This window comes from Chiloscyllium plagiosum, unplaced genomic scaffold (genome assembly GCF_037043375.1).
Source record: "Chiloscyllium plagiosum isolate Xiang-an unplaced genomic scaffold, Cpla_swu_hap1 HiC_scaffold_8, whole genome shotgun sequence".
In the NCBI taxonomy this organism is placed as follows: domain Eukaryota; kingdom Metazoa; phylum Chordata; class Chondrichthyes; order Orectolobiformes; family Hemiscylliidae; genus Chiloscyllium; species Chiloscyllium plagiosum.
The window spans coordinates 55459798-55483808 of NW_028270146.1; the positions used below are offsets into that span (position 1 = coordinate 55459798).

Genomic DNA, 24011 nt, shown 5'->3' on the forward strand with positions numbered 1-24011 from the left:
ACTATCACACAGAGACCATTTAAATTATCAGCTAACTTGAAGACGCAATACATCCACTATTAGAATCATAGGAGTGTAAATCAACCGAAGTGAGGATTTAGAGGAGGGAAAGGAGCAATAGATATGACTGAATGACGATTGATGGACTAACATTGAGTCAAACTTCCCTAAAGAGCTACCTATGCAAGTGCAATTTTTTTTTAAATCCTAGAAGTCGAATACATTTAATAGTTGCCTTCCAAGTCCTTGAATTAAAAGAAATACAGAAAATCTTCAAAATAGATTAGACAGCACCTGTAGCAGGAGACACAAGTGTTCATACGTCAAGGCATTGGTTTTTCAGATTTTCAACATCATCAGTATTGTAAATTGGAGACTGCTCACACTGACTTTAAACTAAGTGGTCTACAGTTACCTTAGTTGATTCCTTCCTAATGTTAACCAGAAATCACCAACTACACAATTTGCACATTTGAGAACTAAATATTTGATACATTCTTTTTTAAAAACACAGATTTCTTTCAACAACCTAGGCTGCATTCCATTAGGCCATGTTGATTAATCAACTTTAGACTCTAATAACCATTTCTGAATTAATTCACTTTCTACAAAGAACTCTCAAAAGTTAATTATCAATCTCTAGTACAACTATGTTTTTCCGTCACATAAAAAAACAAGCATACTATGATCTTTCACAATGCATCACTTCATCCTCAAGAAGTTCCATCCTCACTAATATTTCTTTACCAGGTTACTACATGACATTTCTTCAATTCATTCAAGAGATGTAGACCTTGCTGGCTGGGTCAGCATTTATTGACCATTCCTATTTGCCCTTGAGACGGTGGTGTTGAGCTATTTTTTTGAACACCTGCAATTCATTTCATGTAGTAAAATAGCATTTTTTTCTTTTCAATTCTAACTCTAACTTCCTTTTCACCTGCTTACTGCATGATTTAAGTGCTTTTACACAGTAAGCATTCCTATTATTTTATGGATCTTGTACTGAAGCTTACTTGATGCAGATCTGTTTGCACAATGTTTTAGCCAGTTAAATTAGTACCAGATCCTTTTTCCTATTCTTCCAGGAAATTTATTCTATTGCATTGGTTTTACTGTATGTTCATCTAATCTCACTTTTTAGACATTATACTTCTTTTGTTAGGTTTGAATTAAAATTTTCTTTCATCACAAAATTCGAGCCTGAACTGGTCATACCACAGTGCAGTTAAAAAAGTGTGCTACAACAAATATTAAATACTTTAATACAGCAATAAACCTACCATTTCAAATATGTCTTGTGACCATTGGACATATATCTCACAACCAGGCTTACAACATGTGTGAAAGAACAGAAAACCATTACTTAAAAACAGCTTTAATACCTGCCGCTTTATGGGCGGCACGGTGGCACAGTGGTTAGCACTGCTGCCTCACAGCGCCAGAGACTCGGGTTCAATTCCTGCCTCAGGCGACTGACTGTGTGGAGTTTGCATGTTCTCCACGTGTCTGCGTGGGTTTCCTCCGGGTGCTCCGGTTTCCTCCCACAGTCCAAAGATGTGCAGGTTAGGTGAATTGGCCATGCTAAATTGCCCTTAGTGTTAGGTAATAAGGGGTAAATGTAGGGGTATGGGTGGGTTGCGCTTCGGCGGGGCGGTGTGGATTTGTTGGGCCGAAGGGCCTGTTTCCACACTGTAAGTAATCTAATCTAACCTTCTAATATATTTTCCTCTACATTACAGCACTTCAGAAATTAGTGGCCATAAAGCACTTTTAATTATAAAGCCCATGAAAGGCTTTCTAGATATAAATGCAAGTTAAGTTTCAGGGAATGGAAGACTTCCTATTCACAAGAACAAAACAAGAAACAGGATGAATCTATCCAGGATAAGTGCTACCTTATTACCTCCCTTAAATTATCTGCTGATACAAGTAATTAAACAACTCATGCACACAAACTGTATATTAAAAAGACACTCAAATCCAAATAACTTGGTTAAAAAAAAACAAAATCACACAACACCAGGTTATAGTCCAACAGGAGAAAGTGAGGTCTGCAGATGCTGGAGATCAGAGCTGGAAATGTGTTGCTGGAAAAGCGCAGCAGGTCAGGCAGCATCCAGGGAATAGGAGAATCGACGTTTCGGGCATAAGCCCTTCTTCAGGAACAGGTCTATAGTCCAACAGGTTTATTTGGAAGTATAACTTTTGGAGTGTTGCTCCTTCATCAGGTGGTTATGGAGAATGATCATGAGATGCAGTATCTATATCCTCATGGCCAGCCTCAACCAGGACCTTGGGTTCATGTTTTACACACACACACACACACACACACACAAATTCACCCTGTGTGTGTGTGTGTATTTGCAGAATTATATTTGCAGATACATTCTATTTTGCTCAAAACAATGCACAGCCTGCAGGCAGTCAATCCATGTAATATTTTATAAATTCCATTTTGGAAATAGAACCAGTATGACACAGACATGCTCTAACCTTACACCTTTAATGCACAGAGCAGAGATGTCATTTCTTTTAAAAATAAAACCTTTCGTAATCTCGACAATGTGACTTAAATAGTTCTGGGATTTACATACTAATGAACCAAAACCTGCAAACCATTCTAAAAGATGGAAGACTTAACAACAAACTAGGTTAGTTCAACATATCATTTTAGTTGCATGATACTGTAATCTTTTGCTATAAATTCTGTATCTTATGGTCCTGTTCCATACATACCTGATGAAGAGCAGCACTCCGAAAGCTACTGCTTCCAAATAAACCTGCTGGACTATTACCTGGTGTTGTGTGATTTTTAACTTTGCCCACCCCAATCCAACACCAGCGCCTCCACATCATGACCAAATTACTTGGTTCACTTTCAGTTTTGAGGTGATAAGCAAAATTACTGCTAATACCTCAAAAGTCCCATCCGAAAGCCCTCAACTTTCTAAATTGGACATGTTATCATAAATCCTTCACTATTACTTAGTTAACTGTAAAAAAATTGTAGGAACACTATTAACACAAGGATTGCAGCAGATCAAAGAGAAAGTCAATTACAGCAATACCATCCAAGAGGCATATAATAAATGCTGAAATGCCATCTCATCAATATCCTGAAAACAAAATTAAAACAAAAAAAAAATGCTGAAAAACATCCAAATGACTTCAGGAAGACACAGCAATTGCACCTTCTAATTATATACAAACTATTCTTTAGCAGCAAGAGATCTTGAGTTTTACCTGCTAAATTGCTCCTAATTTTTCTAAAACAGCACAAACCAGTGGTGAATATCACAGTAGCATCAGGAGTTTACATACCATGGTAATAAAAGCAGGATTCATTCCTAAAATGTTGTTTGTATTTTTACATCACATTTTATTTGTAGAACTGTTGATACTTAATAATTGGGTCTCATTCAATACAACAGTAAAAAAAAAGCAAGCAACAGATTTGTGCTTTAGGAACAGGAATGCAAATTAAATCTCTGTAGAGATTGAATCTTTCCCCTTTTTTCTTGTGGGAACACAGTCATTGTTACTGAAAGCAGAAAGTGAAAAACTTGGTTGCATTCAAAATCATAACGGAACACAGCCTTATAACCGGAAACCACTGGGCTGGGCACAGCTCGCAATTCTGACCAAATTGCTTCCTGCATTCAAGGAGGAATAAAATTGCATTTAAAACAAGGACATTTTTCAGTAAAATCACACAATGAAAATATATGGATCTCTCAGAATGAAATTTCAAATCCTCATCCCTGTCCAACTTTATAGTATGAGATTGGGTTAAACAAGTAAGGGCATTTAAGACAAACAAGCTTTATATGTAAGTTAAAACACCTCAAAGTGTTGGTATTACATAATTGATAACTAAAGTAAAGTAAACAGATACCTACCTCCTGCATCATATATTTTGCTAAACAGTATAAATATCCCGATGAGTCAATGGACTGCTTCAAAAGAATATTTTAAAATTACAATAATTCGGTTGTGAATCAATATTTGCAACAAAACCATGAAAATTAACTATTTGTTTATTCTGCACTGAAGAAATTAGTGGAGAAAAAGATTATTGATTTACTGTCAATAAATTAGAAAGTCTACAAACACCTGGAGAGTAGAAAAATAATAAAATGCAAGAGGAAAGCAGTCTGTTCAACAATTAAGCAGAGGTGAAAGGAAAAAAGTCTGAAAAGGCAATAATTATTCCACATGGGTGCAACACTGGAGTCATTTTAATATATAGAGATACGATTCAAAAAAAGTTGTCACAGCAATAATATTCAGGCTATAAAGATTTAATGCAAAGTCAAATTCACAACCATTTTTAAATACAAAAAGACAAAGCTCTGCAAGACTAGCAGAACTATACTGGAGATTTTGATTTAAATTAGTCACGTTTTGTAATAGTCTCACCATTAAAACAAGTTATAATCTTGTTCATTTCAGAATGCAAAAAGAGTAGTTTCACACTTCAATAGAAGATAAGCAAAGTCGCTACTTGACTATTAAAAAAAATACTACGCAAAAACATTGCTTATTAGCAATGCCAAAACTACAGCCACCGGAATAGAATCAAAGTTTCAACACTGAGAAAAAAAACATTCACCACACCCTCATAAATATTAAAAAAAAACTTCAATCAGAAGTCTTCAAGTGTTGTTTTATTCAACTAAAAAAAACACTAGAAACTACACCCAGAGCTAAGAAAAATATTTATGAGGCTGCTATCTGTGCCTGAAAAAACAGCAGGGAGCATAATAATTGCAGTGAGCAGTTAAAAGCACAAAATCAGAGGCACTTTTGGGCCATAAAAAAGTATCAGTTTCTGCAATCAGCAAATTGGACCAGAAAACAAATTTATCTTTAAATTCCTGACAAAGCTGCAAGTCATGAATGCTATTCCAATTAAAATCAGTCTCTCAACATGCCTCCAGGACACCAATATTTACTGAATGTAAAAGCTTGAAACGGTTTTGCAAACCGACAAAAAAAATCCGATTACTAGTGTTAAGATGCACTGCAGAAACTACATACACAAGAATCACAAATGGCTCAGTGCAGCAGAAATCTATAAACTTTCCTGACAGGAAGTGACTTGCACAATTTGGCATGTTTTACTACTCAGCAGCAGCATTCCTAGAGGAAGCAGCAATTTTAGCTGCAGCAGCTTTTCCCATGTTATGCAGAATCATATCATGCAACAGATTGAGATTTTCTTCCGAAAGTCATTCCACAAAAGTTTAAAATATTTACAACATATGCAGAATTCATAATTTAGTAGCTTGCTTCAAATTGTTTTCTACTAACGTGTTCTATTCAGCTGCTAAAAATGTAGCAAATGAAAGCAAATAAAATTCTTCGACAGCTTTAGATACCAAAGGTTAAGTATAAAGAAATGTTTTTTCTTCTTGCATTTATTAAATTCACAAGTAATCATCATTATGACTGGATGTGACTGAAAGGGGATGCTTTGGGGGTGGAGCAGGGAAGAAAAAGAGTGTGAAGGGAGTAGTCGATGGTGGTGGGTCAGAAAGAAATAAAGATCGATTTATGCAGGATTTAAAATAATCTACCCGAAAGACTGCACAAGGATGGTCATAAGGAAAATCACCTGATTTTAATTTGGCCACAGAATGACAGCACGAGGTCAAAAAAAAACACAAAACTTAAACATAAGCTAGAGCAGTCAATTATAAACAAATTGCAGAACCAAGACTCCAAAGCATCAGTATAAATCTTTACGTAATAAAAATATAAATCAGACTTGGAAAAATAAAATTACTGATCATTAAAAAGTGTGCTTTGAAATACAGTCAATTATAACTACCAGGGTCTGCACCATCTGTGGAGATGGATATTTGACATGATAATTCTACTGTAATATTTAAGTTGCTTGTAACACAAATCACATGTACAGAGAGCAGATTTTAAATGTTCACAACAGAAGTCTTATCTCCTGGCTTGTGAACAAGCAGGAGCCCCTACTTTTGAGGCCACCCTGAGGGGATCTTGGCATTTAGGACTTAAGTTGGAAATCTTGCCAGAGGATGGCAACTCTCCATTGCTCATCAGTGCCACTGTGAGCATCAATAACTGCTGGCAACACATCCACCTGAGATCCAGGACTGCTGAAGCCAACTGTCATTCTAGTCTGAAGACACCCAATCTCATTTCAGATTTCTGCCTACTTAGATAGGAGAACTTCTTATTATATCAGTTTTAGTAGGTTTTGGGGTCTAGAGGCATAGTAGTGTCCATACCTGTGCGACAGAAGGTCCAGGTTCAAATCCAACCTGCTCAGAAGTATGTCATAACAGGTTGATTAGAAGAAAAACTCCAGGATTGTTAAAAGACTCCAAAGTTGAGCAGGGGTTGTGAGAGGCAGGGGGCGGGAGGGCTTTAGCAGACCCAAACCTTCCCAATGCCAACTCTATCTTAAAAGGTACTCTAGTAGAACACCACCCCTGGGAGCATAAGAAACTGGAGTTCTTTTATTCCATTCCCTTCTTGGCAACACTCCTATTTCCCCATGGGTTGTATATTAATTGCCAATTGAGGATCTCAACTGACAGTAAGACTGTGCAATGTCTTTGTCCTAGACTTGGAGGAGTCAGACCTGGGAAAGCACAAAGGTATTGCACCATCTGAACTGCGTTTTATAGACCACATTTAAAATTCCATCCACAGAAACTTGCCCAGAGACTGCAAGTGGCTAGTCTCTCTGGCTAGGACTAGATCATAGCAGTTGATTAAGAATTTAAATCAGAAATACTCAAAAATAACGCCCCAAAACTAAAATAGTGATAAATGTACACTTTTTTTCTAAATGTTAAAATTTACAAAATGCTTCTGATTAAAATAATTATGTATCACAGCAGAAGTGTCCAGCAAGTTTGATTCCGAAAAACAGTTGTTATTTTTAAATATACTATAAACTGTTTACTAGTGAAGCTTAGGAACATGATCATTATTCAGCTAATTTTCTGGATTTTCAGGTTAGCTGTAGATAAACCAGCATGTCTGCACAAATTTAAAATACTAGTTTTTGAAATGATTGCAAAGTAATATCATAGGCTGAGTACATTCTATTACCCAATATTTTATCAATTAAATGGTTGGTTGAACATTTTACAATGACATAGTTGCTGTAATTCAATCAATCTGATTTAATCATTTTTTAAAAATGATATTGATAAATAGACAAAATTTCTTTCACATCTAATATGTACCAGAAAGCAATTGTACACTTCCATTCTTATCATGTGCTCCTTCTTTGCTCATTTCTCAACCTAAAAGAGCATCAAGAATCACAAACTGAAATATCCATGTTACTTACCTAGAGAAGGGGTATGGGAGGGGCCAAAAAAGGAAGTTTCCAATCACCACCTGATTTACTGTAAAACACAATTTCTGTCAGGGCAAGTGTAGAAATGTGACATTTTGCCTTCGCCACTTCAACATTAAACTGTTCTCTTACACTCAAGTGCATAACAGCCAGGAGTTGGGAGTGGGGAATTCGGACTTTCGACTGCCCCACAATAAGGCATTCAAAGCAAAGTTTATGACTTCAACTTCACCTTCAAGAGACATTAAGAGATGGACAACAACTGACCCTGTAAATAATGTTCATATTTCTGTGAACAAAAATTTCCTGAACTATCTTCGTAATCCCTATTATGCAAAGAAACGTTGAGCTCTGAAGTTCCACAGTTTACAACAAGAATGTCAAAGATTCACAATCTTCTGAGTGAAGAAATTTTTCCTCCACCATGTCTTAAATGACTGACACTTTATTCAGAAATTAAGCAGTTTTCTAAATTCCATAGCCCAAGGAAACATTTTGTCTGTATCTCTCCTACCAACCCCTTATGTTTCAATTGCATCATCTCTCATGCTACTAAACTTCAGGAAATAGTCATTTTTAAAATCAGTTGAAAACCTTCTCATTTAGTCTAACAAATTCACAGTTCCTCTAAGGAAAGTGCATACTTCCTTAGATAATGAGACAAACATGGCACAAAGTATTCCATGTATGGCGTCACCATACAAACTGTATTAAGACTTCTTTATTCTTGTACTCCAATCCCTTTGCTAACAGACTACTTGCCTACCTAATTGCTTGCTATACCTGCATATCAACTTTCATCGGTTGCTTTTGAACACAATTATTTTCCAGTCTCTCACCATTCAATTTTTTATTTTTCCTACTAAAAAGGTGGGAAACTTATTGCTCATATATTCAACCTGTCATATAATCTTCTGCAGCTTCCTTGTATGCACGCCTAATGCTCATTTTCTTATCTAAATTAACATTGTCAGTACATTTGGGTATGTTCATCTAAGCAAATAATAGATTTTTCAAATAGTTGAGGTCAATATATCGATCGCTGCAATACTCAGTTATTTCTTGCCAACCTCAAAAATGTCCCATTTATTGCTTCTATTTTGTTCATTCACCAATCCTCAATTCATGCCTATATCCCGTAGTCTCAAAATTATCAGTTCTGTTCTGTTCACATATATCCAAAAACATTTCAAAAGAAGTGTGCATTGAACCAGAAGATGCATTAATCTCAAAGTTTGAATTAAAAGAAGTATCGTTACTTAAGGAACATTGACTAAGTTAATTCAAGTCCTTCAACCACTGCCTCCAGGTGGGACAGGGACATACACAATCTACGTTCCCACCCCCCTCCAAAGACAGTAATAACTCAGCATACTCCAGTACACAAAATACCATTAAGAAAGAAAATCTTGACTAAAACATCCTGTTGAGTTTTGAAAATACAGGAAATGTATCAACTATAATGCTTCAAACAGATCAAATCATACTTTGCATAAATACTTTGCTAATATTACAAATGTTTCTCCATTTCATGGTGTACAGTAAACCTTTCATCATATGAATCTTGTTGACAGAATGTTCAATGAAACTACACAATGACAAAATAAATCACCTTCCAAGAGTCCTGCTGCAGATAGGGAATGAAACAATAAATGTCATGTGGTCCGGGGCAGTTGCTATGCAAACAAACAATCTAAAAGTAAAATAAAAAACTAAACTGGTTCCTTCAAGAGAACATTTATATGTTCCCAAATCAATATTTTTTTAATTCAGCAAACCAAATCTTAAACAAACTAATTATTATCCATAATTGTGACTAATGAAAGGGATTAAGTGCAACAACTAGAACAAAGCACTCTGGATTTGTAAGCAACTAAAGAATCACTGCATGTTTCTTTATACTACCAATACTCAGACTTCTATACTTTCAGGTACAGTACACTTTTCAGAGGTCCAGTGTAATCTTATACACACATACACACACGAAAGTGTGCTAAATTGACAGCAGAGTGAAATTCAGCACTGGGCACAACGAGTCAGGACAGGATTTAACTCCAGAAGTTTTGAAGGCTCAACACAAGGGGCAGGTGTAAAGATATCCAAGACCTGTTAGAAGATGCCAAAGACTTCGTGACAAGATTAAAGATGCACAAAGAGATGGGAGAAAGTCATTTGTTAGATATTCTAGGATCTGGAAATCTAAATCAGGAAACATCTGGGTGATTCCTCAGGAGGTCATTAATTCTATTCAGGATAGCCATTTATGTGTCAATGCATGAAGCTGGAGGGCATTTCCTGCAGTTTTAGACAAAATGGGACCAAATAAAACAATTTTAACTTTAAATAGAAGAAAAAAGGGTAAGGATTTCATTTTGCAAAAATATGCTTTATTCATAAATTATAAGTACATTACAAGCAGGTCAAGTTAGATATTATGAAAAATACAGTAAGCATTTCACATTCCTCATTTGAGGCATCTAAAAGTGCAAATACTCAATGCAAAAATAAACATGAGAACATTGACCAATACATACTATTTACATTTCAAATATAAACTATGAGGGGTTCTCAAGATTAACAGACCTTTGAATTATCATGCCAGATAGAGTGTACATGGTGGGCTTTTCCCTGTGCCTTGACACTGACTGTCCCAAACATCAGTGTGCCCCTCAGCATGTAGTCCTAGATCTTGAAACATGCCACTCTGCAATACTCGGTGACGTCCAGACCAAGAAGCATCTTCCATAAGAGATGTGGTCTTCTGGTGGTCCAGATGCAATTGATGTTTACCTCAGTGTGCACCCTAGGGAACGATCCATACAGCACAGAGTACTGCAGTACAGAGTTGCTTCTACAAACTCCACTAAAAACACTGCAGCTCTCTCCAGACCTTCTTTGCAAAACCATATTCCACAAGTCTCTTCAGCAGCACAGCCGTCAAGAGGAGCATATGGTGGGGCAGAGAGAGTCCAAGTATACAAGAAAACTCTGATGAATAGTGCCCTTCTCACCACCAGCCAAGCTAAGTCCCTCTGCTTGCTGGAAAGTTTTGGTAATGAGGCGTTCTCCTCAAGATGTCAAGAATATCATAAGTCGACCACTGCCTGATGAACTTGTAATCAAAAATAACTTTTTCTATAAGGGAAAGATGATAATTGTATGGTCCAACAACTTGGAGCGTTCTGCATCAATAAGGCCATCGCAATGCTTTGCATCACAGAACATTTGCAGAACACAGTAGGCAAAGGTCAAGTGTGTCACTAAAAGCCTCCACACAGCTTCTCCAGATAAGGTTTAAACTGGATTAAATCTTTGGTTCGATAGAGAGGAGGGCAGTATTTAACCCTGTGCTATACATTCATCCCTTTATTAAGTATCATATGTCTGATTTATTGAAACAGTCATACAATCAGAAATAAGAATGCATTGTTTGGCCTATAGATCCATAATCATTTCCAGCCACAAATCCATCCAGCTCAGAGTCAAACAGAACCTTGATGACTGGCTCAATGCCAAATTTGGTTTCTTCTCACAATCCAGTTCCATACAAGCCCCTCTGCAACATTGTCAGTCAGCTTTCAAACTCACCGCTTCTGCTCCCAAACTCTAGCCAGGATCTTCATCACTCAAGGTTCCAGTTTCCTGAGCATATCATGCACCGATTCCCACATCTCCTATCAGCAGACCCTCTTTCAAAACTGATTCCCAGGGTTTCTGCATGCTGATTTAGAAATGGTCAAGTTTGAAATTTCTCAGCCTCACATTGCTACTTTTGTAGCTCTCTTCCTAGACCTCAATCCTGAATGCACTTTTCTCAATACCAGGCTTCTGTTTCCCTTTCCTCAGTCCCATGCATTGCTTTCAGTTCTCAATGCTGGTGTTCAAAAAATCCACATAAAAGTGTGCTATTGTTCTGAATAACTGTGGCTCAAATCTGTAAAGGAAGGGATGATCAATAACAGGTTGCCAAGAACACTTAGGAGAAAGTGAGGACTGCAGATGCTGGAGATCAAGGCTTAAAAATGTTCCTGAAGAAGGGCTTATGCCCAAACCGTTGATTCTCCTGCTCCTTTGATGCTGCCTGACCTGCTGCGCTTTTCCAGCAACATATTTTTATGCCAAGAACACTTAAATGCTTCATTCTCGATAGAATTACATTAACTGAGCTGTCAGATGCAAATTATTCAAATGGAGTTGACACAAAAGGAACATCTGGAGTAAATAAAAACCTTTATGAGATATGTTTATGACAAAAAGAAAACAATGCCCCTCCATTTGTTTCAGAGACAAATGCATATGGCATTCCACTGAACTATAAAGGCTACAAATCTTGTAGGTTTGATCTTTGTTCTATACCAAATTACATTCAATTTTTTAGTAGGGGAATTGCAAACGTCCCAAAAAGGAGCAAACAGTCTAGCTCCACTCATTTTTTAGTGATGTCTTGAATCAGGCTTCACAGGCCACACAGCCTGTTACACACAGCTTAGATTTGCAGGTGAAGGAGTGTCAGTGAACAGGGAAGCAGATGGCCCAGAGTATTGATAGAAACATACATCTTAGGCTGCAATGACAACAAAAATTGCTGGAGATCAGTGGGTTAGGCAGTGTCCAGAGAGAAAGCAAGCTAAAAGTTGAGAGTCTAGATGGCTCTTCAGAGCTTCTAAGGCTGCGACTTCTATTGAAGCTGATAAAACAGATTTTTTAAAAATTGCCTTGCCCAATTAATTAGGCTAGTTGCTTTATTTACTTCAGATCCACCTAAAATATAAAGATAAAATTATTTCTCAATTTCCCCTTTGTGTCAATTGACACTCTACAAAAGGTAGTCCTGGCATATTTTATATTTACACTATGCAATCACCTTCCTTCCATTTGAACTGGAATCAGAATTGCCTCATTGCGGTTGCTCTATAGCAGGGGTGGGGAACCTGCGGCCTTCTAGGCCATTGTGTGGGGTCTTTTGAATGAATCCAAATTTTGCAGAACAAATCTTTTATTAATTTTTTTTGTCCTTTATTATTTTTATTTTAATCTTAAAATGAATGTATTTAAAATACCAGAGAATAAAAGAAAATTCAATGAAATAATCCTCATAGACTGACCGCCACAATTTTAAAAATGTGAATTTTGAAGAATATATAATTGAAGTTTCTTGGATGTGGCCTTATTAGATTACAACTAACATAATGCGGCCTTCCAACATGAAAAGGTTCCCCACCTCTGCTCTATAGAATAAACTCATAAGAGTCTATAGATGTCTCATTTCTATAAAACTGTACTAACTCGGTATATACTTATCTAAAACTTCATAATATAACCTCCTTCATGACTTTTTTTAATACTTAACTGAACATCAGGCTGGTTGTTCTTTATGGTCACCTGTACTAGCCTACAAGTGAACAATATTGTCAATAGTCTAATCCTATGGCACCACAAATTTTCAATTATTTCTCAAACATATCCAATAGAGAGAGTTCATGATTCTTAAGCAGAGTATGCAACTTATCCAAGTTATGCATTAATCTAAATTTGGCTCACATAATCTATTCAACTTCCCTTGGGATTATAAGACTACAAGACATAGCAGAAATTATGGCATTCAGCCCATCAAGTCTGCTCCGCCATTCAATCACTGTTGATAAGTTTCTCAACCCCATTCTCGCACTTTCTTCCTGTAACCCTTGATTCTCAAGAACCTATCTTAAATATACTCAATGATCTGGCCTTCACATCCTTCTGTGGCAATGAATTCCATAGATTCAGCACTCTCTGGCTGAAGAAGCTTCTCCTTATCTCTGTTCTAGAAGATCTTCCCTTTACTCTAAGGCTGTGCCCTCAGGTCCTAGTCTCTCCTACCAATGAAAACATCTCCCCAACATTTACTCTGTCCAGGTCATTCAGTATTCTGTATGTTTCAATTAGATCCCTGCCTCATTCTTCTAAACTCCTTATTGTATAGACCTAGAATCCTCAATCGTTCCTCATAGGCTTTTCATTCCTGGGACCACTGTCGTGAACCTCCTCTGAACACACTCCAAGGTTGTACATCCTTCCTGAGATATGGGACCCAAAACTGCTCACAATGATAACAATTCCAAATAGTTTTTTATTTCAGATCTGGAAATGCAACTTTTGCATGAGGTATTCCATGTCAAGTAGTCATCGGCAATCACTCACTAACGAGCATGATAGCCCACCGAGAGAATCCCATGTCACTGGTCATAGGTTCAATGGTTCTTTGCGCAGCTGATTAGCCCAATCTTACACCTGGAAACACGTGGCTGTAAGAACTGGTCCTTGGCTTTGAGAATGCTGGCATTCTCTTCTCGGATTCCATTTCTGTATTTGGTCTTGCCAACAGGTGTCCCTTCATACGGGCGCTTCTGCCAAGGGAGGCACTGTGGCTCAGTGGTTAGCACTGCTGCCTCATAGCGCCAGGGACCTGGGTTCGATTCCAGCCTTGGGCAACTACCTGTGGGGAGTTTGCTCGTTCTCCTAATATCTGCGCGGGTTTCCTCCAGGTGCTCCAGTTCCCTCCCACAATCCAAAGATGTGCAGGTTAAGTGAATTGGCCATGCTAATCTGCCGATAGTGTTCAGGGATGTGTAGGTTAGGTGCATTAGTTAGAGGTAAATGTAAAGTGGGATACTCTTTGGAGGGTCGATGTGGACTTGATGGGCTTACTGGCCTGTTTCCACACTGTAGGGATTCTGTGAAGTCAGTTCCTTCCAGAAGAGGGCTTCCCACACGTTGACATCTATGATCCATTTCTTGAGGAAATACATCAGGGAGTCTTTGAAATGCTTCCTTTGTTCTCCTCTTGATCAAGTGCCTTCCTTGGACTGAGTGAAGATTTGCTTTGGTACTTGGAACCCAGGCATCCTAGGCAAGTTGGTTTTGGATGATCACAGCATTTATGCTGGTGCTATTGGTTCCTACAATGACACCGGATATTAATATGCCAGTCCTCACTGCTGATGTGTAAAACAACATCAATGGTAAGTCAAGTGCTCTGAAGTGGTGTCTATATGTGGTCCAAGTTTTGGAGTCATACTGAAGAGTTGGAAGGATCTTGATCGTAGCAGCATAGATGTCACAGCCATTGAAAAGCAGAGTTATCCACATACTGAAGTTCCATAAGTGATTGTGGTGTAGTTTTCTTCTTGGCTTTAGCCATCTGAAGATTGAAATGTTTTCTGCCTATACTGTTGACAGGACTCTGAAGCTTGTTCTTCACAAGAAGAAGAACAAGAACAAGAACAGTAGCAGTAAAAGATAGATGAAAGGTGGGAAGAGGGAGGGGAGGCACGATGAAGTATCCTTCTTAAACTCCTTGTCGAGTATTCTTTCCTATAAATTCTTCTTCCCAAAAATAAAGTTCTATATAGAGTCACACAACATGGGAAACAGACTCTCTTCGGTCCAGCCAGACCATCCCAAACTACACTAGTCCCACGTGCCTGCGCTTGGCCCACATCCCTCCAAACCTTTCCTATTCATATACTTATCCAAATGCCTTTTAAACGTTGTAACTATACCCGCATCCACCACTTCCTCTGAAAGTTTATTCTACACATGAAGATCTGCATTTCACAAAATGCACCTGTCTAAAACCTTGGAGACATTATTGCATTCCAACCAATTTTCACAGTAAACTCAGCTTGAAATCACTATACTTTAAGTGCTCTACGCACACACTTTGCATTCACCATGTAGTCATTAAAACATATTCATCTCCAATAATTCACTTCAATCTAAACAGAACTGTACACATTTTAGCTACATAAGTATATGCTTACACTTAACCGGCTGATCTGTTGCATTATTGTCCTCAAATTGACATCTGACATCCAGTCTTCCACACAACCAACTTCTATTCTTTTCTAATTTTATTTATTATCACCCTTCTCAATCATTTACCCCTCTTTTTCCTCAAATATTTGCCACTGTATCTGTGGGCTTTATTGAGGAAACTGGTTCCAAGCAGTAAAACCAGGCAAAACTCATCATCTAATCGGTTTTCCTTGTTCCAAAATGCTTTATAACTTTGGGGGAAATTACAGTTTATTACATACATTCCTCAAGCACTGTTTGATACATCAACGGTTTTACGCTAACATAAGCAATGTTAAGCATTCCATTAAAAACGGCTTGCATTATTACAGCACCTTTAAAATGGCTAAATATCCTAACGTAGTAATATGCCCAGAAGCAATGACTTATTAATCTACTTATCAACTCCTCAAGCACACATATCCATTCTTTATCAGGCTGATGGATCTTACATGAACCACAATTTTTGACTGTCCTCCCACTTAAACTCAGGAAACTTTTCACCAGCCCAAATGATTCTTTTTATCCTGGTGTCTGAAACAATCTGTACTTAACAAACCCTCTATTGTACACTTTGAGGAGAAAGTGAGGTCTGCTGATGCTGGAGATCAGAGCTGAAAATGTGTTGCTGGAAAAGCGCAGCAGGTCAGGCAGCATCCAGGGAACAGGAGCATCGACATTTCGGGCATAAGCCCTTCTTCAGGAATTCCTGAAGAAGGGCTTATGCCCGAAACGTCGATTCTCCTGTTCCCTGGATGCTGCCTGACCTGCTGCGCTTTTCCATCAACACATTTTCAGCTCTATTGTACACTACCCATTAGGAGTGGACTGGGTCAGCTAAAAGAACACAGGACGAGAAAGACAGACAGACAGACAGACAGACAGAGAGATATGTTGGTTGACAGAATAGCACTCAAGAAATTTCCGAAATTCCAAGGTATGTATTGTGCCAGACTACCAACTAACTTTGTATAGTCTTATGAACGTTTTTGTTCCAAATGATCCTTTCTGTATACTGTATCATAGAATCTCTACAGTGTGAAAGCAGGCTATTCAGCCCATTGAATCCATTCGAACCTCCGAACAGCATCCTATCCAGACCCAACTCCCTATCCTATGCCAGTAACCCTGCATTTTCCATGCTAATCCACCTGACCTGCACATTTTTGGACTGCAGGAGGAAACTGGAGCAAATTCACACAGACACAGGGAGAATGTCCAACTCCGCGCACAGTCAAATCTGGGTCCCTGGCTCTGTGAGGCAGCAGTGCTAACCACTGAACCACTGTGCCACCTGTACAAGTCTAGTCATTTAAACTGTCTTACATCATTATCAAATGTTGCTTGGTGGTTATGCAAAATCTTTCCTCCTTGATCAAATTATTGTAGACCAACTCACATTATGGAAATGCATGTTGCAGAGAAATTTCCAAGTTCTGCACATTATATTAGTCAAATAGTCCTCAAACGCAATGACTCTTCTGAAGTGCTACATGAGCTCACTCATCTTGGACATTGGTTCTGGATAGCTCATCATACATGGCACAAAACAGACACGCTGTCGGAGTCTTCCATTATTACACGGAAAGCTGCACTGCTCATCTTTAAACCTTCTTGGATATGCATCTCCAATCCAGATTATGTTAACAGCTCATTGTTTTTGTGCTGCTAAAACAAAGGTTAACTATTTCAATACAGACAGAACCTTTTAACATTACAGTCCTTCACAGAAGGTTATTTGTGCCTGTTCTTTACAAATGCTTATCCATGATGGTCTTTTACATACTACAAGCACTCCTTAAGATAAAACAAAAAGGTTCTAAAAGTATAGTATACACTGCTACTTATGAAGCCACTTTAAAGATCAATGTGTTTATTGTTATTCAAATTCACTTGTTTCTATTCCAAGTTTTGCAAAATAAAATCATTTGTAACCTAGCTTTAGAAAAATCCATTTATATATTAAAAAAAAGAGGCAAATGAATGGTGAAGGAAGCCATTGTATTTGGACCCCACCACAAACTACATTCATTTCACTTGCAGATTTGAAGCTGAACCAGATTGTTTACGGCATTGTGGTCATATCTAACCCAGAGATGACATTCTGACCGCATAACCTTGGCACTCGATGATCTATTTTCATCTCCTTAATATTTCTCAACTTCTCACGTGCATCATCTCACTTGCTGCTGATAAAAATGGTCATGGTATTAGAACCTCTAGACAATGACTGCTTCAACCAAATTGTGGCTGGTCTCCCACATACTACCTTCCAAAAAATGTAGGTTATCCATTCTGCCACCTGTGTCTGTACGTAAGCCATTGTGTTCATCCATCACCCCTGTGAGCACTGATCTATGACAACACCCAGGCAAGCAATACCTCTATTTTAAAATTGCCATTATTTTAATTCTCTTTCTTGTTTTCAATCCATGGCCTCACCAACCTCCTCCAGCCCCACAACTTTCCAAGATACCTGCATTCATCTAATTCAGGTCTCTTGAGCATCCAATTTTAATTGCTCCCTCATTGATGCCCTTGCATCAACCGTCAAGGGCCAAGCTGTGGAATTGCCTCCTTCACTCACCTTCCTCAACTAAACCTTTGACCATCTGCCTTATGAGCTTGGTATCATATTTTCCTTTCTACTACTCCTATGAAGAACCTTGGGACACCACATTGTCATGGCACTACATAAAAAGTGTTGATATTTCAAGTAAGCTTCATTAGTTATGCTAACCATTAAAACAATACCACCTTCTGTTCAGAAAAACAATAGAAAAGTCTGTGGGAAGGAAAGATTGGTCAGAAGACTTCAATTAAAGCTCAGACAAATTTCTGTTTCTTTTAAGAATTATACCTTGGAACACACACCATGGTAGAAAAATTAACATTGAAGAAAAAGACTGTGACTCTTTCAAACTCCTTGCCATGTACCATTACAGTCATGACTAGAAAATATTAATTAAAATTTTATTTTTCTCCAGCCAGAGTTTTATCTTCTAGTGATTAAGTGCAGCCTCTGAAAGATATTCACTGCTCCAATTCAAGCAAAATTAGTAATATTCATTTGCAAGCCTTCTACTAGTACTTTACAAGTTGCTATTCTTTATATTGGTGGATAGGGAGTCTCTGATCCGATTTATGCAACATGACAGCATCAGACCTGAAACCATTGAACAAAGACGATTTTTTTTCGAACATATAAGGAATATCCAAGTGAAGCTCAACACAACGCAGCCCCCGCAGCAGCTAGAGAGAAAAAAACTGGGGCTGAGCTTAACATTGTGAAATTTTCTCTCAGCAGAGCCAGCGCATCATTCGGTCGAAACTGGAAACCATACAAGGCATCGTGTAACCGCGATGTCGACAGCATTCATGCTGTTTTGTGTGTGGGGTGGGGGAAAGAATTGGCAAAAGTGGTGACGGCACACCCATCAAAAATCAAGACTTTACCCAGTTTCTCCACCAGCTTGAGCATCACTCCTCCTATATGCACCTCTCCGGTCACTCGGAGGGAAACATCGCGGTTCAGGTCGGTCACAAGAACATTTAGTTCCCACGTCCCATCAGCGTAACAGCCATCCGGCATTCGAATTCCGTCCAGTGCCATCTTTCACCTGGGGACAGTGAAAGAGTTAAATTAACTGGTTAGAACTAAACGATAACGTTACATAATCGGCTTTTGGAAGAAGCAATGTCATTAACTGAAATGGTGACAGCACAGCAAGAGACGCAGCAATACAGATCTTGCAGCCAATGCAGATTGAAAGCATTAACAGGCGTCAAAGTGAACACAAAGATCAAATCGAATTGAAGGTCTTTGCACGTACAAAGCAACTGCAAGGAGTGGGCCACGCATTTTCCGTTATAGGGCTTCAAATTACAGCTTGATACTCACGGCGGTGCTGCAAACCTGCTGAAATCGGTTTTACACGCTATCATATAGATGTATCTTAAAAGTTGCACATTCTCGGGAACAAAACGAGGCTTCGCGATCCCTAACTGCTCAGACTGTGTGCGGCTAGAAACTAACTACACTTCAAAAGGGCTGATTTACGACCGTGCAGCTCACAATCTGAAACGGATTAAAAAAGACACAGTCTACAGGATAAAAGAGATCAGCACGGGAAGGGGAGGGAAGAGAGAGATAGAAGGGGCTTCGAAGCCTATCCGCCCGACAATGCAAACCAAACCCCTGGGCGTCTCTTTCCCCTTCTCCCCCCAACCCCCAACCATCCTCCATCTGAAACCCCACCGTGTCAGACCCCTCCCCGTTTGTCACTCGATCCAGATGGTGGCGAGGGACAGCGCTTCCATACAAATTCACCCCCCCCCCCTCCTCCTCCTCCCCCCGCCACCCTCACGACACACACACACACAAAACAAACAACAACAACAAAAAAATAGAAACAAACGAATTATTTAAAAATCTGCCCTCACCAGAGCGGAGCCGGACCAAAGTCCACCAAAAGCGAATATGCAGGCCGGGTTTCTAAAGTGTGGCGAGGGATTTAACTCGACAGCAACAGTTATAGACGGGGGGGGGGGTAATAATCCGAAAATGTAAACATTAAAAATTACCTCCGAAAGTAAATGTTGGTGACAGCCCAGCGATATCGGGTGGCGGGGGAGCGATGGAGGAATAGAGTTTTCCCACGGGCGCAGGGGTCCAAGCTGGCGGCCGTTGGCTGGACGGTTAATGGAGTCACTCCTGGGGCGGGATTTCCCCCCCTCCCTGTCTCTCTCAGCGTCGCCGTAAACTTCAATCTCAGCCTGTGGCACTCACAGCCCGCTGTCCATGTCTGAGTGAGTGAGTGCCCAGGCACCAGGCAGCACCGCCCCTCCTCCTCCTCCCTCGCGCGCTCTCTCTCTCTCCCTTTTTCCTTCTCTCTCTCCCTTTTTCCTTCCCTCCTCCGCGCTCAGGATCCAGCTCGAGCCCAAGCCGAGCCTCCGCTGCCTTTTATGGAAATGAGGAGCAGCAGCGCCGCACATCCGGGCCTCGAGCTGCCCCAGATTGATCCCGAGACCGCATTCCCGTTAGCACGGCCCGTCTTGCACGGAGCAGACCAACGGCGCTCGAGAGCCGGACGCTCAAACCCCAGACTCCGCTGCAAACATTTCCACTCCTGCACTTTTCCCCATTTCTCTTCCTTCCCCTGCGACGTCCAGCTCATTATTCGGCGTTGCCATGGAGCCAGCTTTTTAACTGCACTGTAATTCAGAAGGAATTAACCCACGCGGGTGTAATTTTGTTCGAGTCAGCAGAGAGATGTGTGGGCCCATTCGATGATATAAATACAGTTTTATGAGCATACCAACGAGGAGCAGGCTGGCCATTCAGCCCCTCAAGCCTGCTCCATCATTCAACAAGATTGCAAACTCAACTATGCATTCCTGTCTATCCCTTATTTAACACAAATCTATCCACCTCTGACCTAAAAATATTGAAAGGCATGTTTTCCAACACTTCATCAGGAAACGTCCCAAGTTATCACAATCCTCCGAAAAAAATACCCACGCTCTGTTTAATTGGGTAACCGTTCAGGGTCTGTCTTCTTACGGATTTTCATTTAAATAGCATCTTTCACAGAGCAAGGCGAATCAATGGCATTATCAAACAGAATTTCAAACCATACCACATAAGGAGAGACGAGTACAGCCAACCAAATCAAAGAAGTAGCTTTTAAGAAAGTCTTGCAGAAGGGAGAGGCAGAGTTTAGGGAGGGAACTTTGTAGACGTTTAGGTCTCATCGTTTGAAGGTATAGTATTACGAGCTACCTTACAAAGGAATAGTGCTTCGAAAGCTTGTATTTTCAAACAAACCTGTTAGACTATAGCGTGGTCTCGTGCGATTTTCAACTTTGTCTACCCCAGTACAACACGACCACCTCCACATCATGACCGCCAAAAATGGAGCAATTAAAATCAAGATGCTCGACTAACCAGAGTTAGAGAAGCACAATTCCAAGACATTACAAAGATACAGTGAAGTAAGGACAGGATTGAAACAGTCAAGTTTATAAGTAACAAATACTACATTCAAGGAAAAATATTTATTAATTAAATTGTATTTACATCAGTTCCAAGTTTTTCCCTTTTAATTTTATTGCATTTGTTACCATTATGAGGTTCATTCAAATATATTTTGGGACTACGTCTTTTGGTTTGTACGTTTGTTATATTTTTGAGTTATAGCATTAAACTTCGTGTAAATGAAGGGAGTTGTTTGGTCTGTTCTCCGGATCAATGGTGCTGGAAGAGCACAGCAGTTCAGGCAGCATCGAGGAGCTTCAGCAAAATCGACGTTTCGGGCCCTTCATCAGCCATCGACTTGATAGTAAATCTGTTCTGATGAGGAATCACCAGACTTTAAACATTAACTCTGCTTTCTTCCCACAGATGTTGCCAGACCTCCCCAGCAATTCCTGTTTTTGTTGCCTTAAATCTGGGTGATTTGATTGTTGCATATCAAAAGAGGAGTCTGATCATTTTATGAGATGAAGATCCAAGATATTTAGGTTTGGAAACAAAAACATCTTACAGTCTCTAAATTATCAAGTTAGAAATTTTTGTTTTATTCAGGAGATGTGGGCTTTGCTGACTGGGCCAGCATTTACAGCCCATACTTACTTTCCCTTGAGAAGATCGTTACGAGCTGTCTTCTTGAATCGCTACAGTTCATGTTGGGACCATGGTTGGCATAGACTAATTGGACTGAAGGGTCTGTTTCCATGCTGTATGACTTTATTTGGTATAAGTACATTATCAATACTGTTAGGGTGGGAATTCCAGAATTTTGACCCCGGAACAGTGAAATGTTTCCAAATCAGGCTGGTGAATGGCTGGGAGGGAAACTTGCAGCTGGTGACATTTTCATGTATCTGCACACTTGACCTTCTAGATGGTTTAGGTATGGTGTATGCTACTGAAAAGCCTTGGTGAATTTCTGCAGTGCATCTTGTAGCTTGTACATACTGCTGCTATTGTGTAATGGTGGTGGAGGGAGTGAATGTTTGAGGATATAATGCCAAACAGGTCAGATTTTTACTGGATGGTGTCAAGTTTTAGAAGTGTTGTTGAAGCTGCATTCATCCAGCTAAGTGGGAACTATTCCATCATATTCCTGCCTTGTGTCTTTGTAGATGGTGAACAGACTTTAGTGAGTCAGGAGGTGAGTTACTCACTGCAAGATTCCTAGCCTCTGACCTGATCTTGCAGCCACAATATTTATATGACTGGTCCAGTTCAGTTTCTAGTCAATGGCAACACCCAGAATATTGATAGTATGGGCTTCAGTAATGGTAATGCTTTTGAATATCCAAGGATGATGATTCGATTCTTTGTTGTTGGATATGGTTATTCCCTGGCTCTTATGTAAAACAAACATTACTTGCCAGTCCAAGCCTGGATATTGTCCAGGTCTTCCTGCACTTGAAAGTGGTCTATTAAAGTTTCTCAAGAGTCAGAAATAGTTCTGAACATTGTACAATTACTAGCAAGCATTCCCACTTCTAATCTTATAATAGAGGGAAGGTCATTGAAACAGCTGAAAATGATTGAGCATATGATACTAACCTAAGGAACTCCTGTGCTGATCTTGGACCTGAGATGACTGACCTCGAGCAACCACAACTATCTTCCTTTGTACGATGTATAACTCCAACCTGTGGAGTGTTTTCCACTGATTATTATTAAATTCAGTTTTGCTATAATTCCTTGATGCTACACTCAGTTAAATAGGACCTTGGTGTCAAGGGCAATCAATCTCTCCTCCTCTCTGGACTTCAGGACTTTTGTATATTCAAAGTTTGTGAAGTCGGTTGTGAGCGTCTGTAATCATTACCTGGATCATCCTGAGTCCGTTCTGTCTGGCTGTGTCTCTGGCTTGTGGATTGTTGACTGGTAGTCTGTATCTGACACTTGGTGGAAGGCCAATATACCGGCCACTACAGCGGACAGCTGAAACTGACAACCGGAAGCGGCGGTGTCAGACCACTATAAATGCCGGAGGAAACACCACAGAAGTGCTTCACAGGAGGCTCCCAAGCACTGAGGATGTCACCTAGACAGGGGACGAAACGTTTGCAACAAAAACTTCCAGCTCGGCAAACAGAACCACAGCAACGAGCACCCGAGCTACAAATCTTCTCACAAACTTTGAATACCTACGGGCGAGAGACGCTACGACAAGCCAGGAAATGGGAATCCTGCGCTAACCGCCTAAGCGCCACATACGAACAACTCCGGTTCCTGCATGAATGCCGAAAGAATCGAATCCTTCCACCAAGTGTCAGATACAGACCACCAGTCAACAATCCACAAGCCAGAGACACAGCCAGACAGAACGGACTCAGGATGATCCAGGTAATGATTACAGACGCTCACAACCGACTTCACAGATACAGACAAGAAATTGCGCGCCAAAAGTCGTTAATTTCAAAAACCACGAATCAGGAATGGACCCGGACCATAGAACGGGCTGTCACCATAGGACAGAACAGGACTACATACCGCAAAAAAAAGCACTAAAAGAAAAAATGGCCAAACTAACACACAACAAAGAGGACACCACAACACACACCTGGGTTAAAAACCTCTCCCACAGACAGCTCACAGACACGGAAAGAACAATACTGGCCAACGGACTCAACTACAACCACAGGGACGCCAAGACAGCAGACTTCCTAGCAGCACTAGAATGCACACTCAGAAACAATGGACTGACAGAAGAGACACAACAAACAGTGAGACAAAGTATCGTACCCCTGATAACAAGGAAAAGACAAACACATAACCTCAACACCAAGGAGAGGGAAG

The 24011-nt window shown here is 39.7% G+C and overlaps 1 protein-coding gene across 6 annotated transcripts in view; it reads right to left on the reverse strand.

Moving 5' to 3' along the window:
• fermt2 (FERM domain containing kindlin 2) overlaps positions 1–20016 on the reverse strand; it is a 148231-nt gene extending 128215 nt beyond the window's left edge. For 2 of the 6 annotated variants that reach the window (XM_043697670.2, XM_043697669.2), the window contains exons 1-2: positions 19775–20016; positions 18647–18810 (exon numbers count right to left, since the gene is read on the reverse strand). In XM_043697670.2, coding sequence (XP_043553605.2) covers positions 18647–18803 — 157 coding nt within the window. In that variant the 5' untranslated portion in view covers positions 18804–18810; positions 19775–20016. Of the gene's footprint in view, positions 1–18646; positions 18811–19091; positions 19353–19633; positions 19654–19774 lie in introns of those variants that run through there. The other 4 variants (XM_043697668.2, XM_043697665.2, XM_043697667.2 and 1 more) reach the window with 3 other exon arrangements.
• Between the last annotated feature and the right edge of the window lie 3995 nt (positions 20017–24011).